Below are 27,135 nucleotides of genomic sequence, written 5' to 3'. Positions count from 1 at the left end.
GACAGCAGCGAGTGTGCTTTACAGCTGGGGATTTGGGACGACAATCGTCCTGCAAGCAAGAGAGGTTAGCACACGCTTGTGACTTGGTTAATCGAGATGAAAGAATGAGTTTGTTATTGGTGGTTCACGTGCTGTTAACATTGTTTCTGTGCATAGTTTTGTTGGAGTTGTAAGCCATGTTTTTTCTTGCGTTTCTGGGATTTCCCCCTTGTCAAAGTTGTATGTTTATACTGTATGAGGCATACTGAATTGTTTTGTTTGTGGTAGTTTCGTGTATTTCAGTGCATAATGTTAAGGAGTTTAATGTATTTCAGGGCGTTGTGTCGGTGACAGTATTTGGTATTTTCTCTTCACGTTATGGCCAAAAAATATATAACAAACGCTATCCCCAAGTCTTCAACAATACCTATAAATTTGCATTCATTTTTCTGTGTAATAAAGGAAACTATTATGCATTTTGTTGCGTGTGTCGGTGTGTTATAAATATTATTATTCATATGTGTCAGAAATGAGAATGATTAGGTACATTTTCTTGCAACTGTTTTTATGTTTTCTTAGTTTAAGATTTTAAATTTAATGGTCACTTCGCATTGTAACTGGAGGTGTGTATGCCTTTTATCCTGCCCTTTTATCACCTAGACCGTGGCAGGTGCAATATATGTAATGAAATCCAAGAATTAAAAAATCTTCGCTATTTTTATTTCTAATAGTTGGCAGGGTATGCATTAACTTAATTAATCATTTCATTCCAAGATTCTCAAAGAATCAAAGGTGAGCAGGACTTGTGACGACACGATGGATTGGTGTCTATGAGCCGAGTGACAGTGAAGATAGCCGATGGCAGCTCCCGAGTGTCAATCGCTAGACGGAAGCGAAATATGATCCTCAGTTGCGATGGTTGTTTTTTGATAAGTGCGTGGTCAGGGAGATAATGGAGATGTGAAGAATGAGAGAAATGAAAGGAGAGGGATACAGAAGACTCGAGACCTCACCGAGCCACAACACGGCTTTCTTCTTCTTCTCCCTCCATTTTATCATTTATTCGTATCTGGGGCTTTGAAAATTATTAATGGGAATGATAATTCAGTGCCATCATTGCTATCTTCTGAGCAAAGTGAACTGCAGTTCCAGTTCCCGTTGTTGCCTCCATGGATCAAAGCTGAAGTGCCCAACTCACGATCCGTAGTTTGCGGGTTCGATCTCAGCTGAGGTACTGGGACTCACTTAGTGTCACCAATAGGAACTGTCCGGTAGAATTCCACTGACCCTATGTCTATAGAAACTGCAGCAAATACAGTCCTGTCTAGGTTAGAATCCTGGTTGAGGAAAAACAAATTAACATTGAACCTAAAAAAGCCCAATACATGGAATTCAGGGCATCTAACTAGCATGACAAAACTGCAAAAAAAAACACAACTACAATTGAAAATACGTTGACCACAAAATGTTTAGGTGTCCATATAGATGAAAAATTAAGATGGGATTGTCAATTAAAAAAATAGGGAAGTTCTGTTTGTTTTGCCTTAAGGATTTTGTCTAATAGTTGTAGTGAAGAATATCTTAGAATAGCATATTTTGGATATTTCCATTCAGTCATCACTTACGCTATTGGTCTCTGGGGCTGCTACAAATCAAATCTTGATGTTATTTTTCGAGTACAGAAAGGAGCTATCAGAATTATATTGAGACGTAATAGGTTAGATCATTGCAGACCATTATTTAAGAGACTAAGGATACTCCCCGTACCAAGCATATACATCATGCAATGCATTCTACACGTGAAAAAAAATAATGATCACTTCAGAAAGAATTTTGACAATCACAATTACCGGACGCGAACAAGAAATTATATTTTTATTGAGTACAAGAATAAAACCATTGCCTTGAGACATGTAGACTCTGTTGGCATCAGATTGTATAATAAGCTTCCAAATAAGATTAAAGATATTAGTCCTGTCAGTTCATTTACCACAGATCTCCTGCTGAGAAGCTGCTTATATAGTACAGAAGAATACATGATGAAGTGCTGGTAATAATGCTATATTACTTATTAACTTGTAAACATTCTTAATATATAGCCTTAAAAATATGTTGTCACATTGATTATGTACGTATTATTAACACCAGACATATAGATTTTTATTTTGTCTTGTCAATATTGGTTATTAATATTATTATTATTTTAAAAATTAAGATGTGCTGTCCTAACATTGAAGCATTTGGTGTTTCTGTTTCTTTTTCTTTAAAAAAATGTTCATTATTGTGCTTATATTATTGTTAGTATTAAGAAATCACTCGACAACTGCTGTACTGTTGGCATATTTCAAAATATGTAATTGTACAGTGTATGGAAGCTAAATAAATGAATTAATGAACTTTAAATGCATTATTCTGTGCAAGTGTATAAATACTTTGTGAAAATATATGTTCCTACAGTCAGGCCCCGATTTACAAATGGACGGACTGGGCATTTGCCCAGGGCGCCAGTTTTTGAGGGGCTGCTGCCGGCGGATCGAGTAATTATGGCCTGCGTGAATTACGTCTTAAATTTATTACATTTAAATTACTTTTACTTTCCACAAATTATTTCAATTCATTTATTAGCCTATATAAATCAATTTAAACTATTCTAACTTTAAAGCCAAAATTTAATCTATATATTTAAATTTTATGAAGAAAAATTAATAACTGCACGCAATAAGAAAGGTATTATTTAACTTGTGCGGGTGCTGGGTGGGCAGTTGTAATTGGTAGCTTCGCAATGTTGATAGTCTAGACAGCCCTGTCTGTCATTGGCTCGTGACGGTTCGTGTGCGTATTATTGTTTACATCCGCACACCATCAACCTGATAATCTCACCTAGCCAACTCATTGTCTCGTGTAATTCTTACATGTTTTTCAGTATTTATCCAAGAGTAAAAAGTTAAGTGGTGCTGAATACAAAAGCAAAACAAAAACGCGCTGCTAAAAAGCACAGTGGCGAACTTGAACTACTTAAAGTGCCTAATTCATCTTCTATCAATGATCCTGCTTCTTGGAATGTCAAGTTAAATTAATTAGTTGAGAATATTATTAAACATCGTCCAAAACAAAAACGTAATGGTGGACTTTTCGAAATCTCTGCGAACTTACAATGATGGTAAAAGAACATTGTCTCAAAACATAAAAAAGAGTACTCTTCCGAATGGAAACGTTTTAAGAGATTCGTTATTGTGTTCACAATCAACTGGGAAAGTCTTCTGTATGGAAAAATATTTTGTTTCAAAAACATTTTATGTAAATTAACTGATTAATGTTTATAGCTAAGAACAATGTATTTTAAATCAGTGTGCGAAGTTTCGTGATTCTAACTCGAGTAGTGTTAGTTACATAGCGTTTCCTTTCATATTGTTGTAAAACTCATAATCTTGAAAACTGTAATTTTAATTTTTAAACAATTATTTTTTCATAGGGACAGAAAAACGAGCAGATTGGTGGGGGTGGGGCGTCTAAAGAATGTTTGCACAGGGCGCTAACTACTTGAAATCGGGGCCTGCCTACAGTAAGGTGCATTTTCCTTTACGTGTTGGCATAGGAAAATGAAAGCAAACAACATTGCTCCTATGGACTCGATATCTTACAGAAAATAATGGATACGTAGAGATTGTGGAATACGAGCTATTGCTTGCTGTGTTCTAGTGTCCTTCACATTTATTTGGACTGTTAAGTGGATTGGCAGAAGAGAAACGCTGTTTCTGTGCCAATTTCAGAGTTTCTTTCTCCATAGCATTAAAGGAAATGATGTCTTGAAAATAGTTAAAACGAATGGAACATTCGATTTTTCTATGTTTGGTATTGAGAAATGCGGTGGTATCATGATTACATGTTATAATTCTCATGTTTTGGTCCGTATTGAAATGTACAATGAATTACAAGTTGTCCATTTCATGACCGTATCGATGTTTAATCAAGAAGTAAGTATAAATAACCACCTAATCGATACTTTATTAATGCCTCAGGCAAAATTGAATAAAATTAAAACTTACAGGACATGTTCCGACCACTTAGTGGTCCTCTTCAGCTGTATAAATAAAGAACTGAAAAGAAAAACATTGACAATAAGCACAAATAAAAGTTCTTTGGAGACTCCTTTGATAAAAATGGAGGTCGTCAGAATAGGTCATCTTGTCTTTCGTTCTTGTTTGGAAAAGATGTTTATTCTGCGCTGTCTAGAGGGTCTGTCTTTGAGCGCGACCTGGTGAAGTAACGATGTGATACAGTTTGACAGTTCATGGAAAGCTCTGGAGAGAAGGGAAGTAGAGTTTCATCGTCATCTAAAATAACATGTGAGGGAGGAGGGAGATTGGGCTGTGCTTCTGCGATGTCGTGTTTGATTATATCTCTTGTTCGTCTAGTCTGTTTCATGTCTACCCATTCTAAGTATTTGCTAATATTCTCATATAAGATGTTTTTATGCTCGTTGTTTTCGTTGAGATTCTCTTCACCGTTTTCCAATTTATCAAGAACGATGTGGATGTTTTCCAGGTTGTTCATAAGATTACCTTTATTAATCATACAGATAATTTGAAGGTCCTGTTTTATATTGGTGAATTTGTGGTTGGACTCTTTCATATGGGATCCCATGGCAGAGAATCTTTTGTATCTTTCAGCATTGACGTGTTCTTGATATCTAATTGAGAAGTTCCTTCCAGATTGTCCCACGTAAGTTTTTTTACATTGAGCACAGGTCAGCTTATAAATACCCGATTCCTGGAATTCGTCATCTTTAAGTTTATTAGCTTTATTATGACTAAAGAACCTATGTTTCGTGTTGTTTGTAGAGAAGGCTACCTTGGTATTGTGTGTCTTGAATAAGTTGGTGATTTCGTAAATCTTCGGGTTATTAAAGGTGAATTTTACAAAGAAACAACATACGCTCAGTTTTCCAAATTTCCACACAAAGAACAGTTAACCGCATATGGCTTAAACGAGAAATTAAATTTATGTATAGGAAGAAATCCTTCCTCAACCGGGAGCTTTACCTAGCGCACCTTTCTGCTTCTAGTAACTTAGTTCCGCTAGAATGGGATTCTGTACAAAAATACGGCAGAGATAAAGTTGAAATTCTAATAAACAAGAAACGTACAACTTTGAATAAGAAGTTAGAAAACCTAAAAAACAATCCCCCAACAAATCTAAATAAGCATCAACCTAAATCTTCTTTTAATTGTGAAGAATTCCCACCCCCCGTCATGAACTTGTCGAACACGACGTTTACAGAACAAGAATTACAATTATTAAGCAAAGGGCCTAATCACAATTGGCATAGTTTCAATAACAGACAAGTATTAATACAAACTTTAGCAGAAACAGAGACAGCCATACAAACCCTTCCAGTCGACATTCAGAATGACGTACGGTACGAAGCAAAGAAAAAAATTCCCTCCATAATTAGAGGGTTACTTACCAATTCCACAAACACTAAAATCGAGAAGGATCTTCAGCGTAAAATTAGACAAAGTGATGTAGTGATAACGAAAGCTGATAAAGGTGGAACAGTAGTAATATTAAATGAAACCGAATACATCAATAAAACAGAAACTTTTTTCACTAACAACAAATTTAAGGTAATTGAGAAAGACCCCACCCTAAAAATTCAAAAGAATTTGAAAGGGATACTGAAGCAAAGCTCCTTCCTTTTTAACGACCAAGATATTCAAAAACTCATTAATATGAATCCAGGACTTCCTAAAGCAAGAGCTATGCCTAAATTACATAAAAAGGATGCACCTATGAGACCTATAATTAATTTTCGGAGAAGCCCCACATACAAAATATCCCAATTTATTCATAGGTTCTTAACTCATAACTACGTATTTTATACCAAATCTTCGATAAAAAACTCCAAAGAGTTCTGCATTGCTATTAAAGATTTCAAGTTAACTTCATCTCATGTAACAAGTTCCTTCGACATCAAGGACATGTACAGGAACATTCCTATTAAGAACACCATTGAGATTATAAAGACGAATTTATTATTTCACAAACGTATCAGTATACCTGAAATAGAAAACTTCATTACTATCTTGGAATTCATTTTGAACCACAATTTCTTCTCTTTTAATAATAAAATATATGAGCAAGATGGACTTCGAATGGGAGCGCCGGCTTCTGGAATTTTAGCTAACATTTACCTCGACTTTTTGGAACACACTCAGATAGTAGGTCACATTAAAGGACTCGATCTCTGGCTTCGATATGTTGATGATACCTATGCCATAATTAACAAGGAAATAAATGATAGTCACAGTATCCTTAATACTTTGAATAATTTAGACCCAAACATAAAATTTACAGCAGAAGAAGAAGAGAAAGGCATACTCAATTTTCTGGATATCCAAACAATTCGTAAAGACAACCATTTCCAATTTAAAATATACAGGAAACCCACTTTTACCCCGACTACAATCAAAAGTGATTCTTTACATCCCATCTCGCAAAAGAAATCAGCTTATTATAGTTTCGTCAACAGAGCCTTTGAAATTCCGCTAACAGAAACAGACAGAAAAAAGGAACTTTCTTTCATTCGTCAACAGGCTCTACATAATGGTTTCAGTTTGAAATTCATCAATAAAATCATCACTAAATGCAAATACCAACAACAAATTAAACTTAAACAGCATTCAGAAAAAGAAAAAGGATATGTAAAATTCACCTTTAATAACGAATTCCAGGAATCGGGTATTTATAAGCTGACTTGTGCTCAATGTAAAAAAACTTACGTGGGACAATCTGGAAGGAACTTCTCAATTAGATATCAAGAACACGTCAATGCTGAAAGATACAAAAGATTCTCTGCCATGGGATCCCATATGAAAGAGTCCAACCACAAATTCACCAATATAAAACAGGACCTTCAAATTATCTGTATGATTAATAAAGGTAATCTTATGAACAACCTGGAAAACATCCACATCGTTCTTGATAAATTGGAAAACGGTGAAGAGAATCTCAACGAAAACAACGAGCATAAAAACATCTTATATGAGAATATTAGCAAATACTTAGAATGGGTAGACATGAAACAGACTAGACGAACAAGAGATGTAATCAAACACGACATCGCAGAAGCACAGCCCAATCTCCCTCCTCCCTCACATGTTATTTTAGATGACGATGAAACTCTACTTCCCTTCTCTCCAGAGCTTTCCATGAACTGTCAAACTGTATCACATTGTTACTTCACCAGGTCGCGCTCAAAGACAGACCCTCTAGACAGCGCAGAATAAACATCTTTTCCAAACAAGAACGAAAGGCAAGATGACCTATTCTGACAACCTCCATTTTTATCAAAGGAGTCTCCAAAGAACTTTTATTTGTGCTTATTGTCAATGTTTTTCTTTTCAGTTCTTTATTTATACAGCTGAAGAGGACCACTAAGTGGTCGGAACATGTCCTGTAAGTTTTAATTTTATTCAATTTTGCCTGAGGCATTAATAAAGTATCGATTAGGTGGTTATTTATACTTACTTCTTGATGTACAATGAAGTCAAATAAATATTAAAATTTATTTATTTCACCTATTCAGTACATAAATAGAGATTTTAATTAAATTAAATCTTGAATAAAAGTATAGGGACGTTTTCTCTCCAACTCATCTTTACGTTAACCAATTTCAACATTAATAAAGAGGTAAGTGTTTTTTACACACTTCGATTTCTCTTTGAACTCTCCTTTCATTCAAATTCATTCTTTAACACGTAATTCTCCTATTGTTACCGACTTCAAACCTAATTTCCCTTTCGACTATATTCAAGAGACTACAATCGCTCCTTCCAGCTAATATTTAACACAGCTGCTTACCATCAAGCACTCTTCTTAACTCGTGCTTTTAGAAGACTACAGTTTTATCTCTTCGCAAGAGCGTTATAACAGTCTAATCATTTTTATATTATTAAAAACCCCACTTGTTCTATACAGCACAAATGTCTTTACTATTTTTAAAAATTGCGTTTAAACTCCACTCGGAGTTATTAACTACATTCTTCATCATTATCCTCAATCAATCAATCAATACTGATCTGCATTTAGGGCAGTCGCCCAGGTGGCAGATTCCCTATCTGTTGCTTTCCTAGCCTTTTCCGAAATGATTTCAAAGAAATTGGAAATTTATTGAACATCTCCCTTGGTAAGTTATTCCAATCCCTAACTCCCCTTCCTATAAATGAATATTTGCCCCAGTTAGTCCTCTTGAATTCCAACTTTATCTTCATATTGTGATCTTTCCTACTTTTATAGACGCCATTCAAACCTATTCGTCTACTAATGTCATTCCACGTCATCTCTCCGCTGACAGCTCGGAACATACCACTTAGTCGAGCAGCTCTTCTTCTTTCTCTCAGTTCTTCCCAACCCAAACATTGCAACATTTTTGTAACGCTACTCTTTTGTCGGAAATCACCCAGAACAAATCGAGCTGCTTTTCTTTGGATTTTTTCCAGTTCTTGAATCAGGTGATCCTGGTGAGTGTCCCATACATTGGAACCATACTCTAGTTGGGGGTCTTACCAGAGACTTATATGCACTCTCCTTTACATCCTTACTACAACCCCTAAACACCCTCATAACCATGTGCAGAGATCTGTACCCTTTATTTACAATCCCATTTATGTGATTACCCCAATGAAGATCTTTCCTTATATTAACACCTAGATACTTACAATGATCCCCAAAAGGAACTTTCACCCCATCAATGCAGTAATTAAAACTGAGAGGACTTTTCCTATTTGTGAAACTCACAACCTGACTTTTAACCCCGTTTATCATCATACCATTGCCTACTGTATATCTCACAATATTATCGAGGTCACGTTGCAGGTGCTCACAATCTTGTAACTTATTTATCACTCTATAGAGAATAACATCATCCGCAAAAAGCCTTACCTCCGATTCCACTCCTTTACTCATATCATTTATATATATAAGAAAACATAAAGGTCCGATAACACTGCCCTGAGGAACTCCCCTCTCAACTATTACAGGGTCAGACAAAGCTTGAACTGTTCAAAACCCGATAATTTTATCTAACACCCTCAACCATCACAAGGCCCCGCTTTACTTGTTCCAACGTAACAGTTTTATTATAAACTTCACTTGAAGTGAGCAACGGTAACGTCTCTTTACTAGCTTTAATATGTTTTAATACTCCATTGGGAATTATCAACTACATTTTTTTCTGTTATCATTATTCTAACATCCTCAACCTCCAAAGGGCGCCACTTTACAAGGTTTAACGTAACAATTTATGTTCTTATAAAATTACCAGTATACAATTTGTTACCAATTTTTAAACAAGGACATTCAAGAAAGTGTATAAATTTATAACTATTTGTTTTTTAAGACTTATTAAGGCTTCATTTTAAGAATATCATAACTATTGTTAACCATTTGAAGCACATTTCCAACATCATCCTCACTTTCATATGTAATTTTAATACAATCAGGTACCTGATTAATTACCTTTCAAATTGAGATTAAGGCCGAAGATGCTCTTAATTAAAGGGCGAAACATGTCCCTATAATTTTATTCAAGATTTAATTTGTTAATTAAAATCTCTATGTATTGAGTAGGTGGAATAAATAAATTTTAATATTTATTTGACTTCACGGTATCATGATTGTTGGACATCAATACCAAGAGACCTACGTGGAGGCGGGCAATGTTTGTGGGGTCATCTGCTATTAGGAGTAAATCACCTGCCAAGGCAGATTCTTCCTCCTCTTCGTCTTCTTCTTCTTCTTCTTCTTCTTCTTCTTCTTCTTCTTCTTCTTCTTCTTCTTCTTCTTCTTCTTCTTCTTCTTCTTCTTCTTCTTCTATTATTGTTATATTAGTATTATTGAAATTAAGATCATATTCCATTAGCCTGAATTTCATGTAACTTGTGATCTAAGTTCAATATAGAGCATAAAACTTCTGTTAGAAATGTGATGTATTTTATGATTGCCAGTGTCGCCAACTGCCGGCGAGCGATGGAGCTGGCACGGAGAGAGTTCAACATTCCGATGGTGTTGGAGCCAGAGTACTTGGCTTCTCCCTTCCTGGACGAGCTCTCGGGTATGACCTACCTGTCGTACTTCATGAAGGAGGACAGTCCTGGGTACCACGCCACGCTACGCTGGGTTGATAGTCAAGTGCCTGAGCTGCGCGTACGCAACTTTACTGTGAGTATCACGGCTCTAAATTGAGTTATCTCAGACCAGTGCGAGACTGAAACTAAAATTACGACTCGTCCACTGAATTTATTAAACTACAGTAGAGTCTCGCTCAACCGACCTTCGCTTATCCGACACTTCGTGTTATCCGACACTGGTAGTCTTAATTTGAACTTTAGGTGGATGCAATTCTGGGACACGGGGTGTGGAGGGTGCGACTGTGGGACAAGCACTGGCAGTCATGCGGTAGGATTGTTCAATGTAGTATTGGTTGGGTGCGGATGTTATAGTTTTCATATCCTCTGTGAGTATAGCGAGTGATTGTTTCTGTGGAAGACAAGTAGAGTGGGTTAAAGAGACTGGACAAAGGGGAAACTCTCCAAAAAATGACTGCAGATTATGCTATTGGACGTGTTACAGTGGGAGACTGGAAACATACGAGGAATAAATTGAAAAGTGGTGCTCTACCAAAGCAACAAGTCATGCACTGAAAATTAGAAAAAACAATGAAAAATAACAATGAAAAATGTGAGTACGAAAAAGTAAGTGAAGCACTATTTCTTTGGTTCACTAAAAACCAGGAAAAGGGCTTGTCAATATCTGGCCCCATTCTGCAAGAAATGGTGGTGTATATCTAGAAGGAGTTTAATAAAGGGACCCTAATTTTACTGCCAGTGCTGGGTGGCTTGATCGGTGGAAAAAACGGTACGGCATTGGGCAGCTTAATATCTGTGGAGAAAAACTGTCAGCTAAATCCGATGAGGTTGTGAAATTTAAAAGACAATTTCAAGAAATAATTCTTGCTGGAGGATTATCCGGTGATCAGATTTTTAATTGTGATGAAACTGGGCTGAATTTCAAGATGATATCAAAACTCTTGCAGCCCAAGCCAAGACGCCTGCACCTGGTTACAGGCATAGTAAGAAAATAGTACTGCATCTACTGTACAATTGAATTAATAAGTCAATAAATGGAGTCCCGTAAAACATAATACAGTATAGCCTTCCTGTTTGTTTGGTTCATTTTCAAAGTTACTCCGTATTATCCGACATTTTCGGTGATCCGACGTACTCCAGGTCCCGTTTAAGTCGAATAATCGAGACTCTACTGTACTACTAACAAATTCCCTTGCATTGGCATTCTCCTCTTCAAAATGAGCAAGACTACAAACACTTTGACAGCTCGCGACACACGTAGAATGAGTGTTGATGTCTTCTTGACTGATGGAGAAATGGATATAGAACAAGTGGGACTGATGAGGAGAGAGCACAGCTATGTGGACTCTCATTGTATTACTTACAATATATAATTTAGTAGATACTCATTTTTTCCTGGCTGGTCTTTATTGATGAAATGAGTAATAGACATGTTGTGTTGCAGAGGGACTGGAACGATGGAACTGTGCTGTGCAGCCTAGTTCGTTCACTGGGCGGCCCCGTTCCTGGCTACGAACAGCTTCAGACGGAGCCGGCGCACTGGGAGACCAACCTCAACAAAGGTTTGTAAACATTACATCCTGAGTCACATTGTGGTGCCATCTATTGTCTCTTTCCCAGTACTCGTCTACTCGGGCCGTGATGATTGTAGGACGCAGACCAAGAATACACCCACGGTATCCCCTGCCTGTCATAAGAGGCGACAAACGGATGATGATTTTAGAACCATGAAACTACTTGTGATTAGTACCATCATGCGGGGAACACCCTGGGTCGCCTTTACTTGCGAGTAGTACCAGTATGTTAGGTACACAATAGGTTTGTGATTAGTAGCAGCAGAGAGTGGTTCACTGTGGGTTTCCAGTACCCTTAATTAGTAGCATTGTGAGAAACACCACGGGTCTGCACGTTGCTTGTGATTAGCACCCACTGTGTGAGAAACATCGTAGGTCTGCGTTACGTGTGTAAAGTACAATAGTTGTGAGTAGTACCATAATGTGAGTCTACGCTACTTTTGATTAGTACCGCAACATGACAAATACCATGGTTCTACTTTATTGGCCGACTAAGGATCTTCGTAAACCACAAACCTACTTCTTGAACAGTTCCAGGAGGAAATAGATTTCAGAATACAGCTGTGAGTACTGGTTTTGAAGATGCTCTTTTAGATCAGCTATGTAAAAATCCAGTCAATACAAAAGATGCTGAACTCAGGTGGACCACATTAACAAACACTATCAAAGAGACAGCACGAAAAGTGATTGGTTATGATGTAAGGACTGGTTCAACGATAATAATGAAGAGATTCAGGGCCCCATCAGTGCCCTTGTTCAAGGTCCACTCTCCATGGAGAGTAAAGCATGCCTTCAAGAGCTCAAACAAACTGAAATAAGGGAAATAAAAAAAAACAGCTGGTGTCAACAAAGGAGCTCCAAAGTCTGTCAGATACCAGAGATCTACAGGAGCTGTACGGTCGTGTTCGCTCCTCGTCAGGTACCCTGAAAGCCACTGATGATAGTATCATCCTTACTCACAATCACAACATCTTAAGCAGCTGCAATGAAGTCTTAAACTGCAGGTCTACCACTGCTGAAGACCTCCTCCGCAACCTTGGATGGCAGTTGCTCAAACTTTTCAGGAATTTAGAAAGGCTCTTAATGACCTGAAATGCAGATCTGGCAACATTTCCCTCAAGATTGTTCAAAGAGGAGGCTTACCTCTGAAAACTAGGCTCTTCTCCCGCATGCTTCTAATGTGGAAACCCAAAAGGTCCCTGCTGAGATGAAGTAGTCCACCATTGTCACCATCTTCGAAGAAGGCGACAAGGCACCTGTGGCATATTGCTGCTTTACATAGCTGGTAATACCTTTTCTACAATTCTGTCTCCAGACAATCTCTGAGAAGGTGCTTTCTGAATTTCAGTGTGGGTTTTGTCCTCGAGAGGCATTATTGATATGATCTTTTGTGCGAGACTACTGTAGGATAAGTGCAGAGAACAACAAAAGCCTCTACTTATAGTGTTCTATGATCTGGAAAAGGCCTTTGGTACAGAGCACAGAGAAGCAACGTGGCTGTCCTGAACACTTGTTCACCCGGCGAGTTGGTCGTGCAGTTAGGAGCGCGCAGCTGTGAGCTCACATCCGGGAGATAGTGGGTTCGAACCCCACTGTCGGCAGCCCTGAAGATGGTTTTCCGTGGTTTCCCATTTTCACACCAGGCAAATGCTGGGGCTGTACCTTTATTAAGGCCACGGCCTCTTCCTTCCTATTCCTAGGCCTTTCCTATCCCATTGTTGCCATAAGACCTATCTGTATCGCTGCGACGTAAAGCAATGTGGCTGTCCTGAACAGTTGTTGGACTGATCCAAGCACTGCATGTTTGAACAGTTGCTATATCACAATGAATCTTCACAAGTATTCCCATCACTAAAAACAACACAGGTGTGGAACTTATAGATTTGATGGAGGACTATTTAATCAGACTAGACTCCACTCAGAAGGGCTTACAAGTCTCGCCCGTGAAACTCGAGGGATGACAGTGGTTCTCCAGTTCATAAACCTGTAGGCCATATGCACGATTTAGTCCGACCATTAGCATTCCAAAGACAAGGGCACTCACACAGCCAGCTCCTGGAACTGCCTTCCCGAATTTCAATATTTTCATCTCCAACATGTCTGTGGAACTTCCTCCACCTAGAAAGTATACTTTCAACCAACTGCTTATCAGAGGACATGGAGAAAAGAATTCTTGCTGCCCATGTAGCTTTTTGACATCTCACAAATCAGGTCTTCCTGAATAATGATCTAAGAGCATCTCCACCTTGTTCTGTGGATGTGAACCCTGGACTGTTATACAGTAGAACCTCGATAATTCAAAATCAGTTAATTCAAAATCCCACCTAATTCGAAGAAGCTCTCGTTCCCGGAAACATGAGGTACGGTTTTGTATGTTATTTAAATTGTTTAATTCGAAATACGGATAATTGGTAATTCGAAGTACAATGTCGGCCCCGTTACTGAAATTCAGGCTTTTTATTTTGAAACTGCTTTTGTATTTTAAAAATAGTATGTTACAGAGCAATTTAAATTCAAAATTTAACCGCGTCATGATAGAACGCATATTCTGGAACGTGCAGGGGTAGCTTTCTGCACTTTCACACACTTCGGTGTGTCTACAGTGTGCTTCATAATTGCTAAGTTAGAGTGAAATCGGAATTATTTTGTACACAACATTTTAAGGAACGCCGTAATATCATGCAGCAGGCAGTGTGCGGAGAAACAGAATCCGTGAACACGGGCGATGCTGAGAGTTGATGACAAAGTGTGGCTCATATAATCAATTCGTAGGCACCGAACAATATTGTCATTGTCGATGAAACTGCATTGCTTTCTTTTAATGCTGAGCCCAAACGGTGTTATGGTTTTAAAGGAGAAAGTACCAGCCGGAGAATCGTACAAGGGTGGGGGTCATTGTGCTGTGTTGTAATGCACACGGAAGCAAGAGAATCCCTCCCCTCGTTATAGGAAAGTTCAATAAGCCACAATGTTTTAAGGGCGTCCGGCACTTTTCGTGCAAGTACAACACATCTAAAAATACAAACGGAAGAGTAATCCCAAAAATAATGCATTTGCGTAGGGGAACCAGCATAGTTTATCCTCATCTTTGAATCATGCTTTTTTGTCTTTCTTTCTTTCTTTGTTTCGTTGCGAGAGGTTATGTTTGTCAGTGAGTTATCCAAGTTATTTGAATACTCTAAATACACTTTCTTGGATGCATTTTGGAAATAGTTTTTTTTCATGGCATTTGAAAGGTATAAACTGTGAATCAAGGTTAACTGCATGCAGTAACGGGCCTTAGAATATTTTGTAACGCGGCAAGGGTGGGCACTTCTGAATTACGAATTGGCGGTTAATTCAAAATCACGTAATTCGAAGTGCGAATTTTGAGTCCCAATGACTTGGAATTAACGAGGTTGTACTGTATCAAGAAAGTAGAATACTTCCACCAGCAGGAGCTCAGGCATGTCTAGCAAACTTTGTATAGTGAACTTAGTACAGGTAGGAGACGTCATGGTGCCCCTCTGAAGTGCTGTAAGGAGTAGTTCAAAAATATCTTGAGGAGCACAATGTAATCGGTTTGGACATGTTATGAGGATAGAGGAGGGAAGGATAGTTGGAGGCTAAGATAGAAGGAAAGAGGGCAAGAGAGAGGCCGAGAACAAGATGGATAGATTCTGTCAAGAATGGTATAAGAAAAAGAAGACTGGACTGGAATATAATTACTGAAGAGGAGCGGTGGAAGAGAGGCAACACCCCAACCTGGCAGGAGCTGGACAAGGGGGAATGAAAATGAATTGGCGTGCCAGTGGAGAAGATTTGAACACAAATGTCAAGAGACGTCACGTCCTCAACTATTAGGTGCAAGCAAGCGTGCAGATAATGCAGGAGAGCAATGAGATATGACAATGTAGATGTAGACTTACTGCTAAGGTGACAAGCCAAGTTAGTTCAGTCTCTAGCACACGTTCCATACCAAGTACACAGGATCCAAGTCCAGAGGGCATAGGCTTGTTCTTGTCTCCTCTCATTAACCCGTCTTTAGAGTGGAACATCTTATGGACACTCCTCAAATATGTTGCACCTCAAAGAATTTACAAGTATCGACAATAGTTGTTAACTACTGAGATTTCAGGAACTAATACACTGTTCTCTACAGATATCTGCTGCATTGATGAAAAGAGAATAAGTTCTGTTAGAATAAAGAAAGTTGTAAAATATTGCCCGACTGATGTGTCTGAAGTCCAGTTACCATAGCAGGTGCCACACTGTCTCTGAAAAAGTTTAGCTTATGGAGTGTTTGTGCACTTTCATATAAATTCTAAATACTTTCACTTTTTTGGAAAATTATATTTCGTTTTGTTTACATGCCACTCTCTTAATATGCAGTCTTTCTGTAGTAAAAGTGTGCTTATTTCTTACACAGAATTTATACGAAAGTGCACAAACACTCAATAAGTTGAACTATTTTTGGCAGACTGTGAAACGCTGAGCCATGACATTCAAGACAAAACAACTTACTAGTGAGTGGAGAGAAAAATGGAGAAACAGTAAGTGTGGCATTAGCTGCAGTAACTGGACTTCGAACTCATCAGTCGGGCAATCTTCATGACTTTATGTCCATAGATATACATGTTATAAATTTACAGTTAGATTGAGCAACTTTCCAGATGGGGACTTTGATGTCCATAAATGAGAGGTTTCACTCTGTGCGTGATGTGTAGTCCATATTCTCTGAGCTTGACGTGCTCCCTATGTTTGTTAGGTATTACTGGAGCACAGAAGCTGGGCATCGAGCCCATCCTGAAGGCTCGCGACATGTCGGATAGAAATGTGGAGCATCTAGGAATTATGGCTTACGCAGCTCATTTCCAGTGGATTCAGCCTCGAGAAAAACCAGGGGAGAGGCTGGCCGTCACCTGTGACACCAACACTGCTCGCGTCAACAAGCCTGTAAGTATCTTATACCAGGGGCACTTTGATTTAAACATCACCTAGATACAAATATTAATCTCGAATACTGGAAAATAAAATCTACATTACACACAAAAAATTAAATACAGTAGACCCTCTCATTAATAAACCACATAACAGTAAATAACAGGAAAATAGCAATTGTGAAACAATTTAAATACCTGGGAAAAATTAGAACATGCAACTTGGGTGAGAAAGCTCCATGCCAAGAAAGAACTGATAAAATTATAATAGATAAAAAATTAACATGGTCTACACGCAATAAAAAAAGTCTTGTCAATCAAAACAAAATTAAAACTTTACAAGACGGTGGTTGAACCAGAGGTGGTGTACGGAAGCAAAACTCTCTTTAAAGTCACTCAGAGAAACAGAATCGACCAAATCCTAAAAGTAGAGAGAAGAACGCGCATAAATAAAAAATATCAAAAAGATGGACAATGGTGGATAATGCCAAATGAACTGGAGCCCATCGCAGATATTATATGGTCACATTATGAGGACACCAGAAACGAGATTACCAAGGAAAGTTATAGAGAAACTCTGGAATCTGAAGCAACAAGTAGGATGGATTAAGGAAATTAGAGAGCATATGGAGGAACTAGAAATAACTCTGGACGATTTGCAAAACAAAACGGAAAATTGAAAGAAACTAAAAAACATAAAAATAAGATTTAAACAAAAAGTAGACAAATGCCATACAATGAAAAATGTATTTACAGATGAGGAACGACGGAAAAGATTATGTTAAAAGTAAGAGACACAATGATTCCACCTGATCGATACAGTTTATTTGCTTTAAGGCAAATTGAAATCTTTAGAACATGTTTCGTCTACTTTGTAGACAGACATCTTCAGCTGCATACGTTTACAAGAACACATTAATGTTGAACATCGATACAGAAAATGTGGATGACTGCTTGCAACTTGAATCCCAACTGGACAGGAAAAGAGGCTAACAACTACTTGAAATTAAAGGTGGAATTAGCTAAGATTCATAAGGACATTTCCTTTCTTAAAGACTCTGTTAAACATTAAGATAACAGGAATGTTCCTTGTTAATTATGCAATACGCCTAAATGTATGTAGCTGAAGATTTCTACAAAGTAGGAGAAACATGTTCTACAGTTTTTAATTTGTCTTAAAGCTAATAAACAGTATTGTGTGTTTGAAGAAGATGACGCTCTGATATCCATTCAGGACATGGTCAGTACACATAAGTTTTATAATCTGAGGAACCCAGAAAGAAATGTAAAACAGTTTTAGAGTAACTAAGAACAGAATTTCGTGCACGGTAATGCTGTTACTGTAATAAAAGTACAATTACATACTTTTTCTTGTGTTTAATGCAATGAAAAAGTACAGTTCTGGAGCCCTACTGGTGATTGCACTGTTTGATAAAATATTACAATATATAGCTGGCTCCAGCCTTCTGCTGTGGTGGAGAAGAAGAGTTATCAGAAGAGAGTACCTGAGGAGAGTGAGTGCCAGTGACAAGTCACCATAACATGTGAGACAGAAGAGCAGCAGTTCGTCAGTAAACTTGACAATTGTGATAAGGTGACATCCAGAAGGAATCTGATAGTGTATGGAGCAGAAACATCCAGAGAGGATGGAAGGATGCAGGGAATGAAGACGAAGAAGAACCGTATAAGAAACACAGAGCTGAGATGTTACTAAAATGAGTTGGCAAGATGGAGACCTGGGGGACCATTATCCCAGCCAACAGGGGTTTGGGCAGCTGTACATGAACACACACACTAGCATGGACAGCACCAGTAGCTGTACTACACACACCGCCTCAAACGTTTGGCGAGTCATTGACAATATGTTCCGTAAATTAACTCACTTGAAAAATGCTGTAATATTCTGTTGTTTCAAATTAGACAGGCCTATCCTTTACCTACAATATGTCCATGCACAATCTGCTTGTGGTTGGTGTTCAGTGTATTTCAGTGCAACCTCAAACGCTTTCTTGTCCGCAGAGTGATTGATCTTCTCATTTCCTTCTTTATCTTCCATATTGTCTCCATTAACATCAGCCTAGAGAACAGTGGTATCTAGCACAGCAGGCGAGCAGGGTCTACTGTAATACATTTTATTAAATAAAAATATAAAGCCTGTGTGTATTAATTATGTGCATAGACTATTGCAGATTAGAGTTTAGGCATTGTCACTTACCAGGGCACAAGTGATCTAATGTTACATTAACTTTGCCAAGTTCACAGCACTGGATGTTGCTGAAAGTTTTTAATTCGTCTTCTGACTTCAGTATATTTATTCACTGATGGGCACTTTCTTGTACCCGACTCATGTGTCTATGCAAGAATGAGATTTAATTAGATAACAACTCTAATTACCTTCTTCATTGCAAAGAATATATCATTTTTATGTAGGAACATTGACTGACTGGTAGCAATGATGTTAATTACTTCATGACCAGCTCTATGTTGCACTTTGTTTATAACCTCTGTCAACACGATTCTGTGTTTTTCTCTTAGCCATGATGAACATTCTTATATCACACTAGTTTTAAGCCTATTTGATTTTCTATAATGTAAATGTCGATTCTTAGGGTGCCATATATTTTAAGGACACTAGGTTCGAGGCCCTGGCCTAACTTTAGGCTAACATTTATTTTCAGTTGATGATGCTTACGACAGTTAAGCAAAACATGTCCCAACTTATAACACCAGTTGTAATGTTTATATCCTCAATATAAGGAAAGATTAGTATTGGAAAGGTGGTGTAAATTCTTATTCTTATTTTAATGTTCATAATCCCTTCAGTGTGGCGAAATGTTTTATCATTTTACTGATCTCCATGTCAAGTACATGTCCTGGGACGTTTCATCAGACCATAGCGCCAGCAGAATTTAAAATTCAAGATGTTAATATTTTGAAAGTTTGCATACTTGTGCATTTCAGGCGCACTTCAAAATAGAATACCTGTCTAAAGACATAAACCTGAAGGAAGTTCGTGCCGAGGTGGTGGGCCCCTCGGGCAAGACATCGGACTGTAGATTGAACTTGACGGGGATGGGAGGAAAAGGCTCCTTCATACCTACTGAAGTGGGCATGCACCAGGTAAGTAAAACTTCTCATTTGAAATGAACTATTTAATTTTAAGGAATTTCTAGCATAATTATGTACTTAGACTACATTTGTTTGAGTGAACCTGAGAACATAGAAAGCAAGTGTGACACAGCTGCAGTTCCGTGGAGATTACCGTACTACTTCCAGATTATTGAAAATGTCCTCATTTCCTGAGGTGATTAGTAAACACCACACCTGAAGGAAGGGTTAATTTTATGTGTGTTTGAAGACCGGGTAATACAAAAGCTTTTACATGAAGATCTTAAGGATTGATCTATCCTTTTTATTTTTCTGCCTCACACATTTTGTGTAAGTTATGTTAAAGATTCCTTTCTACATTTGGTAAATTGTCCAAGCTGTGCTATAACTAGGGAATAGGTTTTAAGGTGGAAATTGTTGTCAGAAAAGGGGGAAAAAGGTTCTGAAAATACATACAAAAAGGTGCCAAAAAAGGTATTCATGAAATCACGAACCCATTTACTGGGTTTTAATAATGAATAAACTTGTTATATTGGATTGCACACAATATTTCAATGTTTTTTTGACTGTAAGTCCTTGGCGCTTTGAGCTACTAGATTCATATATAGCGAGACAAACTCCACTCGACAACTACAGCACTGAAATTAAATGTTGTATGGCTTTTAGTGCTGGGAGTGTCCGAGGACAGGTTCAGCTCACCAGGTGCAGGTCTTTTGATTTGACGTCCATAGGCGTTCTGCACATCGTGATGAGAATGAAATGATGATGAAGACGACACATACACCCAGCCCCTGTGCCAGAGAAATTAACCAATGATGGTTCAAATTCCCGACCCTGGCGGGAATTGAACCCGAGACCCTGTGACCGAAGGCTAGCACTAACCATTTAGCCATGGAGCCGGACAGTAACCAATGAAGCATATCTTTTCAGCACTCGTAAAGGGAATTCAGTCAAAATAGCAAAGGTTTCCATATCTGGATTGTTCTTCAGATTTAATTTGAATTTGTCTTTAGCAAAAACATCACGGTTCTCCGTAACACTCGTCAACTTTTTCGAAACTCTCAATCATGTCAGGTAAATACTTGTAGCCATGCTCTCCAAAAGTTCCAACTCTAGGTCTTTGTTGTTGAGTAATTGTTGGGCCTGCTTGATGGAGTCCAGGGCACATATGAAGCATTTAATTTTATGAAAACTTTCGCCCAAGAAAATCTGTTGAAGTAGAGAAAGAAATATTCTGTCTAATCTTTTAAAAACTCAGATAAAAGTGGGGGGGGGGGGAGTGCTGAAGCATGAAATAGAAGGAAAAAGGTGGCAGCATGAACCAAACCACAAAGCGCAACAGCCCCGAAGGGCCATGGCCTACCAAGCGACTGCTGCTCAGTCTGAAGACGTGCAGATTATGAGGTGTGGTGTCATCTGCACGACAACTTCTCTCGACCGTTGTTCTTGGCTTCCTAGACTGGGGCAAGCACGCTATCCCCACACCACATGGCAACATGTGCAACAAATTGTGTTTATTTCGCTCAATTCATGTCTGCAAGTACATGTAGCTGGATCCTTCACTCGCTATAACTGTCGTGCCTGACGAGCACAGAGAGGCTTGACATGGAATGTCTAAGGTACACAGTGATAAACTATTTATGAGATCAGTCTGGGAATTTATTGACTTAAGCTTGTAAGTCAGTCCACAGTGGGTGGTCAACAAAGGAGATACATGAATTATCGAGAAGTGTGCTATTTCCACTTCCTGAATACTTCCTTGGAGTGGCGTTTAAGGGCCAAATTGTGGCCAATTATCGCATGTATACTGCAGAAGCTGAAGGTCAGAGTGTGATTACTAGAAAGGACTTAGGAAGAAAGATACTCAGACGCTGAGCTCTCAGCACCTTTGAATGTCACCATAGACATTCATCTTGCACGTTCTCTTCAGTCTCTTTGTCCCTTGATGCTTGTGTGTGTGTGCAACCTTGCACTTCAGCACCAGGAAAAGAAGCAGGATGAGAATGGGCTGTGACTAGAATGTGGCCCCCAAACCAGTGGCAGAACTTGCTTCGCTTCGCATCAAATAATGATAGATCTGTACATGATGCGAGTGGAGACAGCTGTCCAAATACCTGCAGGCTAAGACCAGTGGCCCTTTGATAAGGAAATGGTCACTGGGACGGACTCTTGGAACATGTGCGACATAGACTTGGTGTGTCCCAGACGTAGCGAGGCTCGACTCTGATGGTCGTGTGAAGCGACGATAAGGCGGCGGTGAAAACATCTCTCCAACTTGACCCAACAGGATGACCGCCAAAGCGGTGGATGGACGAGCTCAACCCTCAAAACATCCTAGACTGGGCCAAAATGTAGAAAAGCAGTAGAGCCAGTTGAGGGGAGGGAGGTGGGAGAGTAGTGGGGAAAGTGCTTCCTGTAATTGAATTGAATTTTATTTGGTGACAGAGTGTGCCTCCAGATATGTGGAATACCAAGATATTTGACCATCCTTCCTCAGACAGGATCTGTCGGACACACTACCACTGATCCAGTGAGGCAGCTAGCACAGAGCTTTCTTTTTGCTGCTGCAATAGAAAGATGGCTAGCAGGAGCGTAAAAGATTCCCCAATGTTGTTTTGTTTCAACACTCTTTTGATTCAGAGATACAAATACCAGCTACTTGTTTTCACATAACTTCTCATTAATTTAGTCCTTAGTTACCATAGAGGTCACAAATAAGTCATCTACAATTTTTTAACAGGCATTAATGATGCTGCGTCTGCTTCTGTTTGTTTAAGTCCTCTTGTACTGTCCACAGTTAATTGTCTACAACGAGGGCGAGATGGTGCAGGGCTGTCCTTTCAACATCCGAGCAGCTCCCGAGCTCACCAAGATCAACTTCCCTGGTATGGACCCCTGCGCTATTGGTTCTATTGTGGAAGTTCTGGTAAGTAGCTCACTGTATGTCAACTGTTTTGAGTCAGGTATCCCCTGCAGCTGGAGGAGGAGCAGGGTTGAGCTGCTCTCCTAGCAGAGACTTAGATTACTCCTATCTAACCTCCCTCGGGCAACTGTTTTCACTTCTCACTGTGTCGATATTAGGTTTGCAAGGCCTAGGATATCTTCCATTTTCACGCCCTTCCCATTCCTTTGCTTCATTTTGTACTTCCTTTTAAAACAATAATCACTACCATCACTGACCTTTCCCATGTTTATCCAGATTTCTTCTTGTCCCACACTTCCAGCATCAAGACCGAAGATCTGTCAGTGGTGATGAAGCCCCATCGGGGACGAGGAGTAATGGACGTAGTAGAACTGTGTAATAGATAAGAAAAATGTTCCACCGATCAATACATTTATTGTGGATGAATTACTACACTAGTACCGGTTTCGACCTATCTTGGCCATCATCAGCTAGCACACAAATTTACAGTCATTAGATGAATTACAAAGAAGTTACTTAAGAGCATCCGGATGTCCGATTAAAAAATGGAAGTAAAATTTTTTGCAGTATGTTGCGTTAAAATGGCTCTAATTAAAAGTAGTGATGGTTAGAATAAACTAAAACCTATTGATTGAGCATGGACATGAGTACATAAACACATTAAAATATATATGCCACATCATAAGACACTAAAAATATATAGCACATTAAACACATTAAAACATGGTATATTTTAAAAACGTCTATTAAAATTTGAGTTCATGTTGCGTTGCATTCATCCTTCAATCCTCTTGTAGTTCTTGTGTTGATTAAGTTGAATATCGAGAATGTTCTATAGTTAGTATACTTTGCATTGGTATGTTATGAGAACTCTTGTCAGTAAAAATTTGAAAATTGAGTTGATGTAGCAAGATAGGTTTTAATATCAGAGTAGTTGGTGGTGACACTTCTCTCGTCTATGTACGTTATATGGTCGTTATCTGTAAAGAAAAGCTAATATGAGTATCGCGTATGTATGAAGGAATGCCTGGATGTATGTGTGAAATGAAAAAAGTACTTACTGTTGTTGCTGTGGAGGTTGTGTACCGATACGTTTGGATATTTGTTGTGCTCTGCTGCGAGTACGTCTGGGGCTCATGTGAGCTGTGTGGATGGATGTTGGTGGAGGGGATGGAGGAGTGGCTATTGTGAAGGTAGGGGCGGGGTTAGGTTTGTGATTCGTTGGTTTGTTATGACGTGTGTTTACTAATTTGAGATAGTCGTTTTTTATTGCAGGAATGACTTTGTCAAAAATGATACTGGTTTTCTCTGTAATGTCGTTAATGTTATGATTGGGGTTAGCGTATTGATCCAAAGTAATATAGAAATCTTCGGTTATGTTGAGCAGGGGGCCCTTAGAGTTTATGTTTAATATCATCATGTCATTATTGATGTCTGTGAAGTTGTGCTTAGACTCTTCTACATGTTGGCCTATTGATGAGAAATGGTTGTGCTTTACTGCATTTACATGTTCATTATAACGGACGGTGAAGTTTCTACCTGTACGTCCAATGTAGCTTGTGTCACAGTTGTTACACTTGATGCGGTAGACACCTGATTGGTTGTACTTATTATTATTATTGACTGTTTTGGTGTTGTGTATAGTGTTGGTGCTGTTGTGTGTGGTTTTGAATGCTATTTTCAGGTTGTGCTTCTTAAAGATATTAGTTATAGTATATATATTGGTGTTGTTGAAGGTAAATAGAACATAATCTTTTTTCGGTTTGGCTGTTTTGATTAATTTAGTTTTAGGTTGGGATTTTATTTTGTGGATGATTTTGTTGACCATTTCTTTGCTGTATCCATTGTATTTGGCAATGTCGTGGATTAATTTTAATTCATTATTTCGATCTTCTATTGTCATTGGGATATTGAAAGCTCTATGTATCATACTATAATAGGCTGCTTTTTTATGTGTGTTGGGATGAACGGAGTCATTCTTTATGGTATTTAAGGTGTGTGTGGGTTTCCTATAGATCTTGTAAGATAAGTGAGTGTCATGTCTGGTAATTCAAGGTACGGTTATTTTCTGTTTCTTTAGTGAATTTAATTTGGGGGTCTAAATTGTTAAGTTTGTCTAGTATAGTATCTGCGTCAGTGAATCTATTATCTATAATTACAAAGATATCGTCGACAAATCTACACCAAAAATATATATTATCTATTTTATTAATTGACGTGTGTTCCAGGTGGTCGATATATATTTCTGCTAATATTCCGGAAGCAGGTGATCCCATTGGTAATCCTTGTTGCTGATATATGGTATCATGAAATTTGAAGTAGTTATTGTTTAAGGCGAATTTAAGCAGAATCACGAATTCTTCTATTTCTAAGGTGCTCAAGTTACTATGTTTTTTTTAAGGTTAGATTCAATTATTTTGACTGTTTGTTTAATAGGAATGTTAGGGTACATGTTTGTTATATCAAATGAAGTAAGGGTATGATGTTTTTCAATCTTTAGTTCTTTGGTTCTATTGCAAAAATCTATTGAGTTTTGTATTGTTTTGTTTGCTAAAAATGAATAATGCTTTTTCAAAAATTTCTGAATGAATTGTGATAACTTATAGGTTGGACTGGCTTTATAATTTATAATCGGTCTCATGGGTACATTTTCTTTGTGTATTTTAGGGTAGGCCCTTGCGGATGGTATTTGGGGGTTCATGGTTATAAGTTTAGCAGATTCTGTTTCGGTGAGAATAAAGTGTGTGTTCTTGAGTAGATTTTTTAAATTTCTTTGTATATTATTGGTTGGATCTCGGCGTATAATTGAAAAAGTGTTGTCCTGGAAACATTCTTTAGTCTTAATTATGTATTCATTCTTATCCATAATGACCGTAGTGTTGCCTTTATCGGCTTTTGTTATTAGTAGATTGTTCTGTTTTATTTTGTTTTTGAGTTTGTTTAGGTTCGATTTATTGGCGGTATTCATGTTTAGGTTATTATTGTGAACATTATTGATATATTGCGGGATCTTTCTACTGATTTTGTGTCTAACTTCGTCTCGTATATCGTACGGAATTTTCTGTAAAGCGAGTTCTGTTTCAGTAACGGCATTTATTATATTCTGATAGGATGATGCATTACCCCAGTTATGTTTGGGTCCCTTGCTCAACATGGCCGTCTCTCGATCGTCAAATGCGGTTAGTGTGAGATTTTTTACGGGTGGATGGAATTTATGTTGGGAAGGATCTTTATTTTCAGTTATGGTTAGTGGTTTTGGTTTGCTTTGTTGTTTCAGTGTTTCCAGTTTTTTGTTTAATGTGTTTTGTTTCTTTATGGCTAAATCTTCTATTTTATTTCTAGAAATTTGTTGGAAGTAATTCCAATAGCTATGTGGGAGTTCATGGGATACTTTGAGATGTGTTGAATAAAGTTCATTATTGAGATGTTGTTTCTTACGATATTGGAATTTTATTTCTTCTTTTAACCAAATTTCATTAGTCTTGTTTATTGTTTTGCGTGTCTGAGCAGTTCGTCTATGTTTGTTATTGTATTTCTGGAGAAATTTCGGTGTTAAGTTGTTTGAAAGGCATTCCTTCAAGAAGGCAATGCTTTTGGTTGCGTTCATTAGCTTGATTTTTAGGTTTTGGTATTTGTATGCGTTACGTTTTGCCAGGTTGGCTTCCGTATTATTATTTATAAGTTTCATATTCCGTATTGATTGGATTCAATGTAATAGATAAGAAAAATGTTCCACCGATCAATACATTTATTGTGGATGAATTACTACACTAGTACCGGTTTCGACCTATCTTGGCCATCATCAGCTAGCACACAAATTTACAGTCATTAGATGAATTACAAAGAAGTTACTTAGAGCATCCGGATGTCCGATTAAAAAATGGAAGTAAAATTTTTTGCAGTATGTTGCGTTAAAATGGCTCTAATTAAAAGTAGTGATGGTTAGAATAAACTAAAACCTATTGATTGAGCATGGACATGAGTACATAAACACATTAAAATATATATGCCACATCATAAGACACTAAAAATATATAGCACATTAAACACATTAAAACATGGTATATTTTAAAAACGTCTATTAAAATTTGAGTTCATGTTGCGTTGCATTCATCCTTCAATCCTCTTGTAGTTCTTGTGTTGATTAAGTTGAATATCGAGAATGTTCTATAGTTAGTATACTTTGCATTGGTATGTTATGAGAACTCTTGTCAGTAAAAATTTGAAAATTGAGTTGATGTAGCAAGATAGGTTTTAATATCAGAGTAGTTGGTGGTGACACTTCTCTCGTCTATGTACGTTATATGGTCGTTATCTGTAAAGAAAAGCTAATATGAGTATCGCGTATGTATGAAGGAATGCCTGGATGTATGTGTGAAATGAAAAAAGTACTTACTGTTGTTGCTGTGGAGGTTGTGTACCGATACGTTTGGATATTTGTTGTGCTCTGCTGCGAGTACGTCTGGGGCTCATGTGAGCTGTGT

At 38.0% G+C, this 27,135-nt stretch overlaps 1 protein-coding gene across 2 annotated transcripts in view; it reads left to right on the top strand.

The window, feature by feature from the left end:
• jbug (filamin-type immunoglobulin domains fbug) overlaps nt 1-27,135 on the top strand; it is a 292,423-nt gene that overhangs the window by 62,066 nt on the left and 203,222 nt on the right. For both annotated transcript variants that reach the window (XM_068230428.1, XM_068230427.1), the window contains exons 4-8: nt 9,987-10,200; nt 11,572-11,689; nt 16,449-16,636; nt 19,582-19,740; nt 22,526-22,654. In XM_068230428.1, coding sequence (XP_068086529.1) covers nt 9,987-10,200; nt 11,572-11,689; nt 16,449-16,636; nt 19,582-19,740; nt 22,526-22,654 — 808 coding nt within the window. The remainder of the gene's footprint in view (nt 1-9,986; nt 10,201-11,571; nt 11,690-16,448; nt 16,637-19,581; nt 19,741-22,525; nt 22,655-27,135) is intronic.

The sequence above is a fragment of the Anabrus simplex genome, chromosome 14 (genome assembly GCF_040414725.1).
Source record: "Anabrus simplex isolate iqAnaSimp1 chromosome 14, ASM4041472v1, whole genome shotgun sequence".
Lineage (NCBI taxonomy): Eukaryota > Metazoa > Arthropoda > Insecta > Orthoptera > Tettigoniidae > Anabrus > Anabrus simplex.
This window is presented reverse-complemented; position numbering and strand designations above follow the sequence as displayed.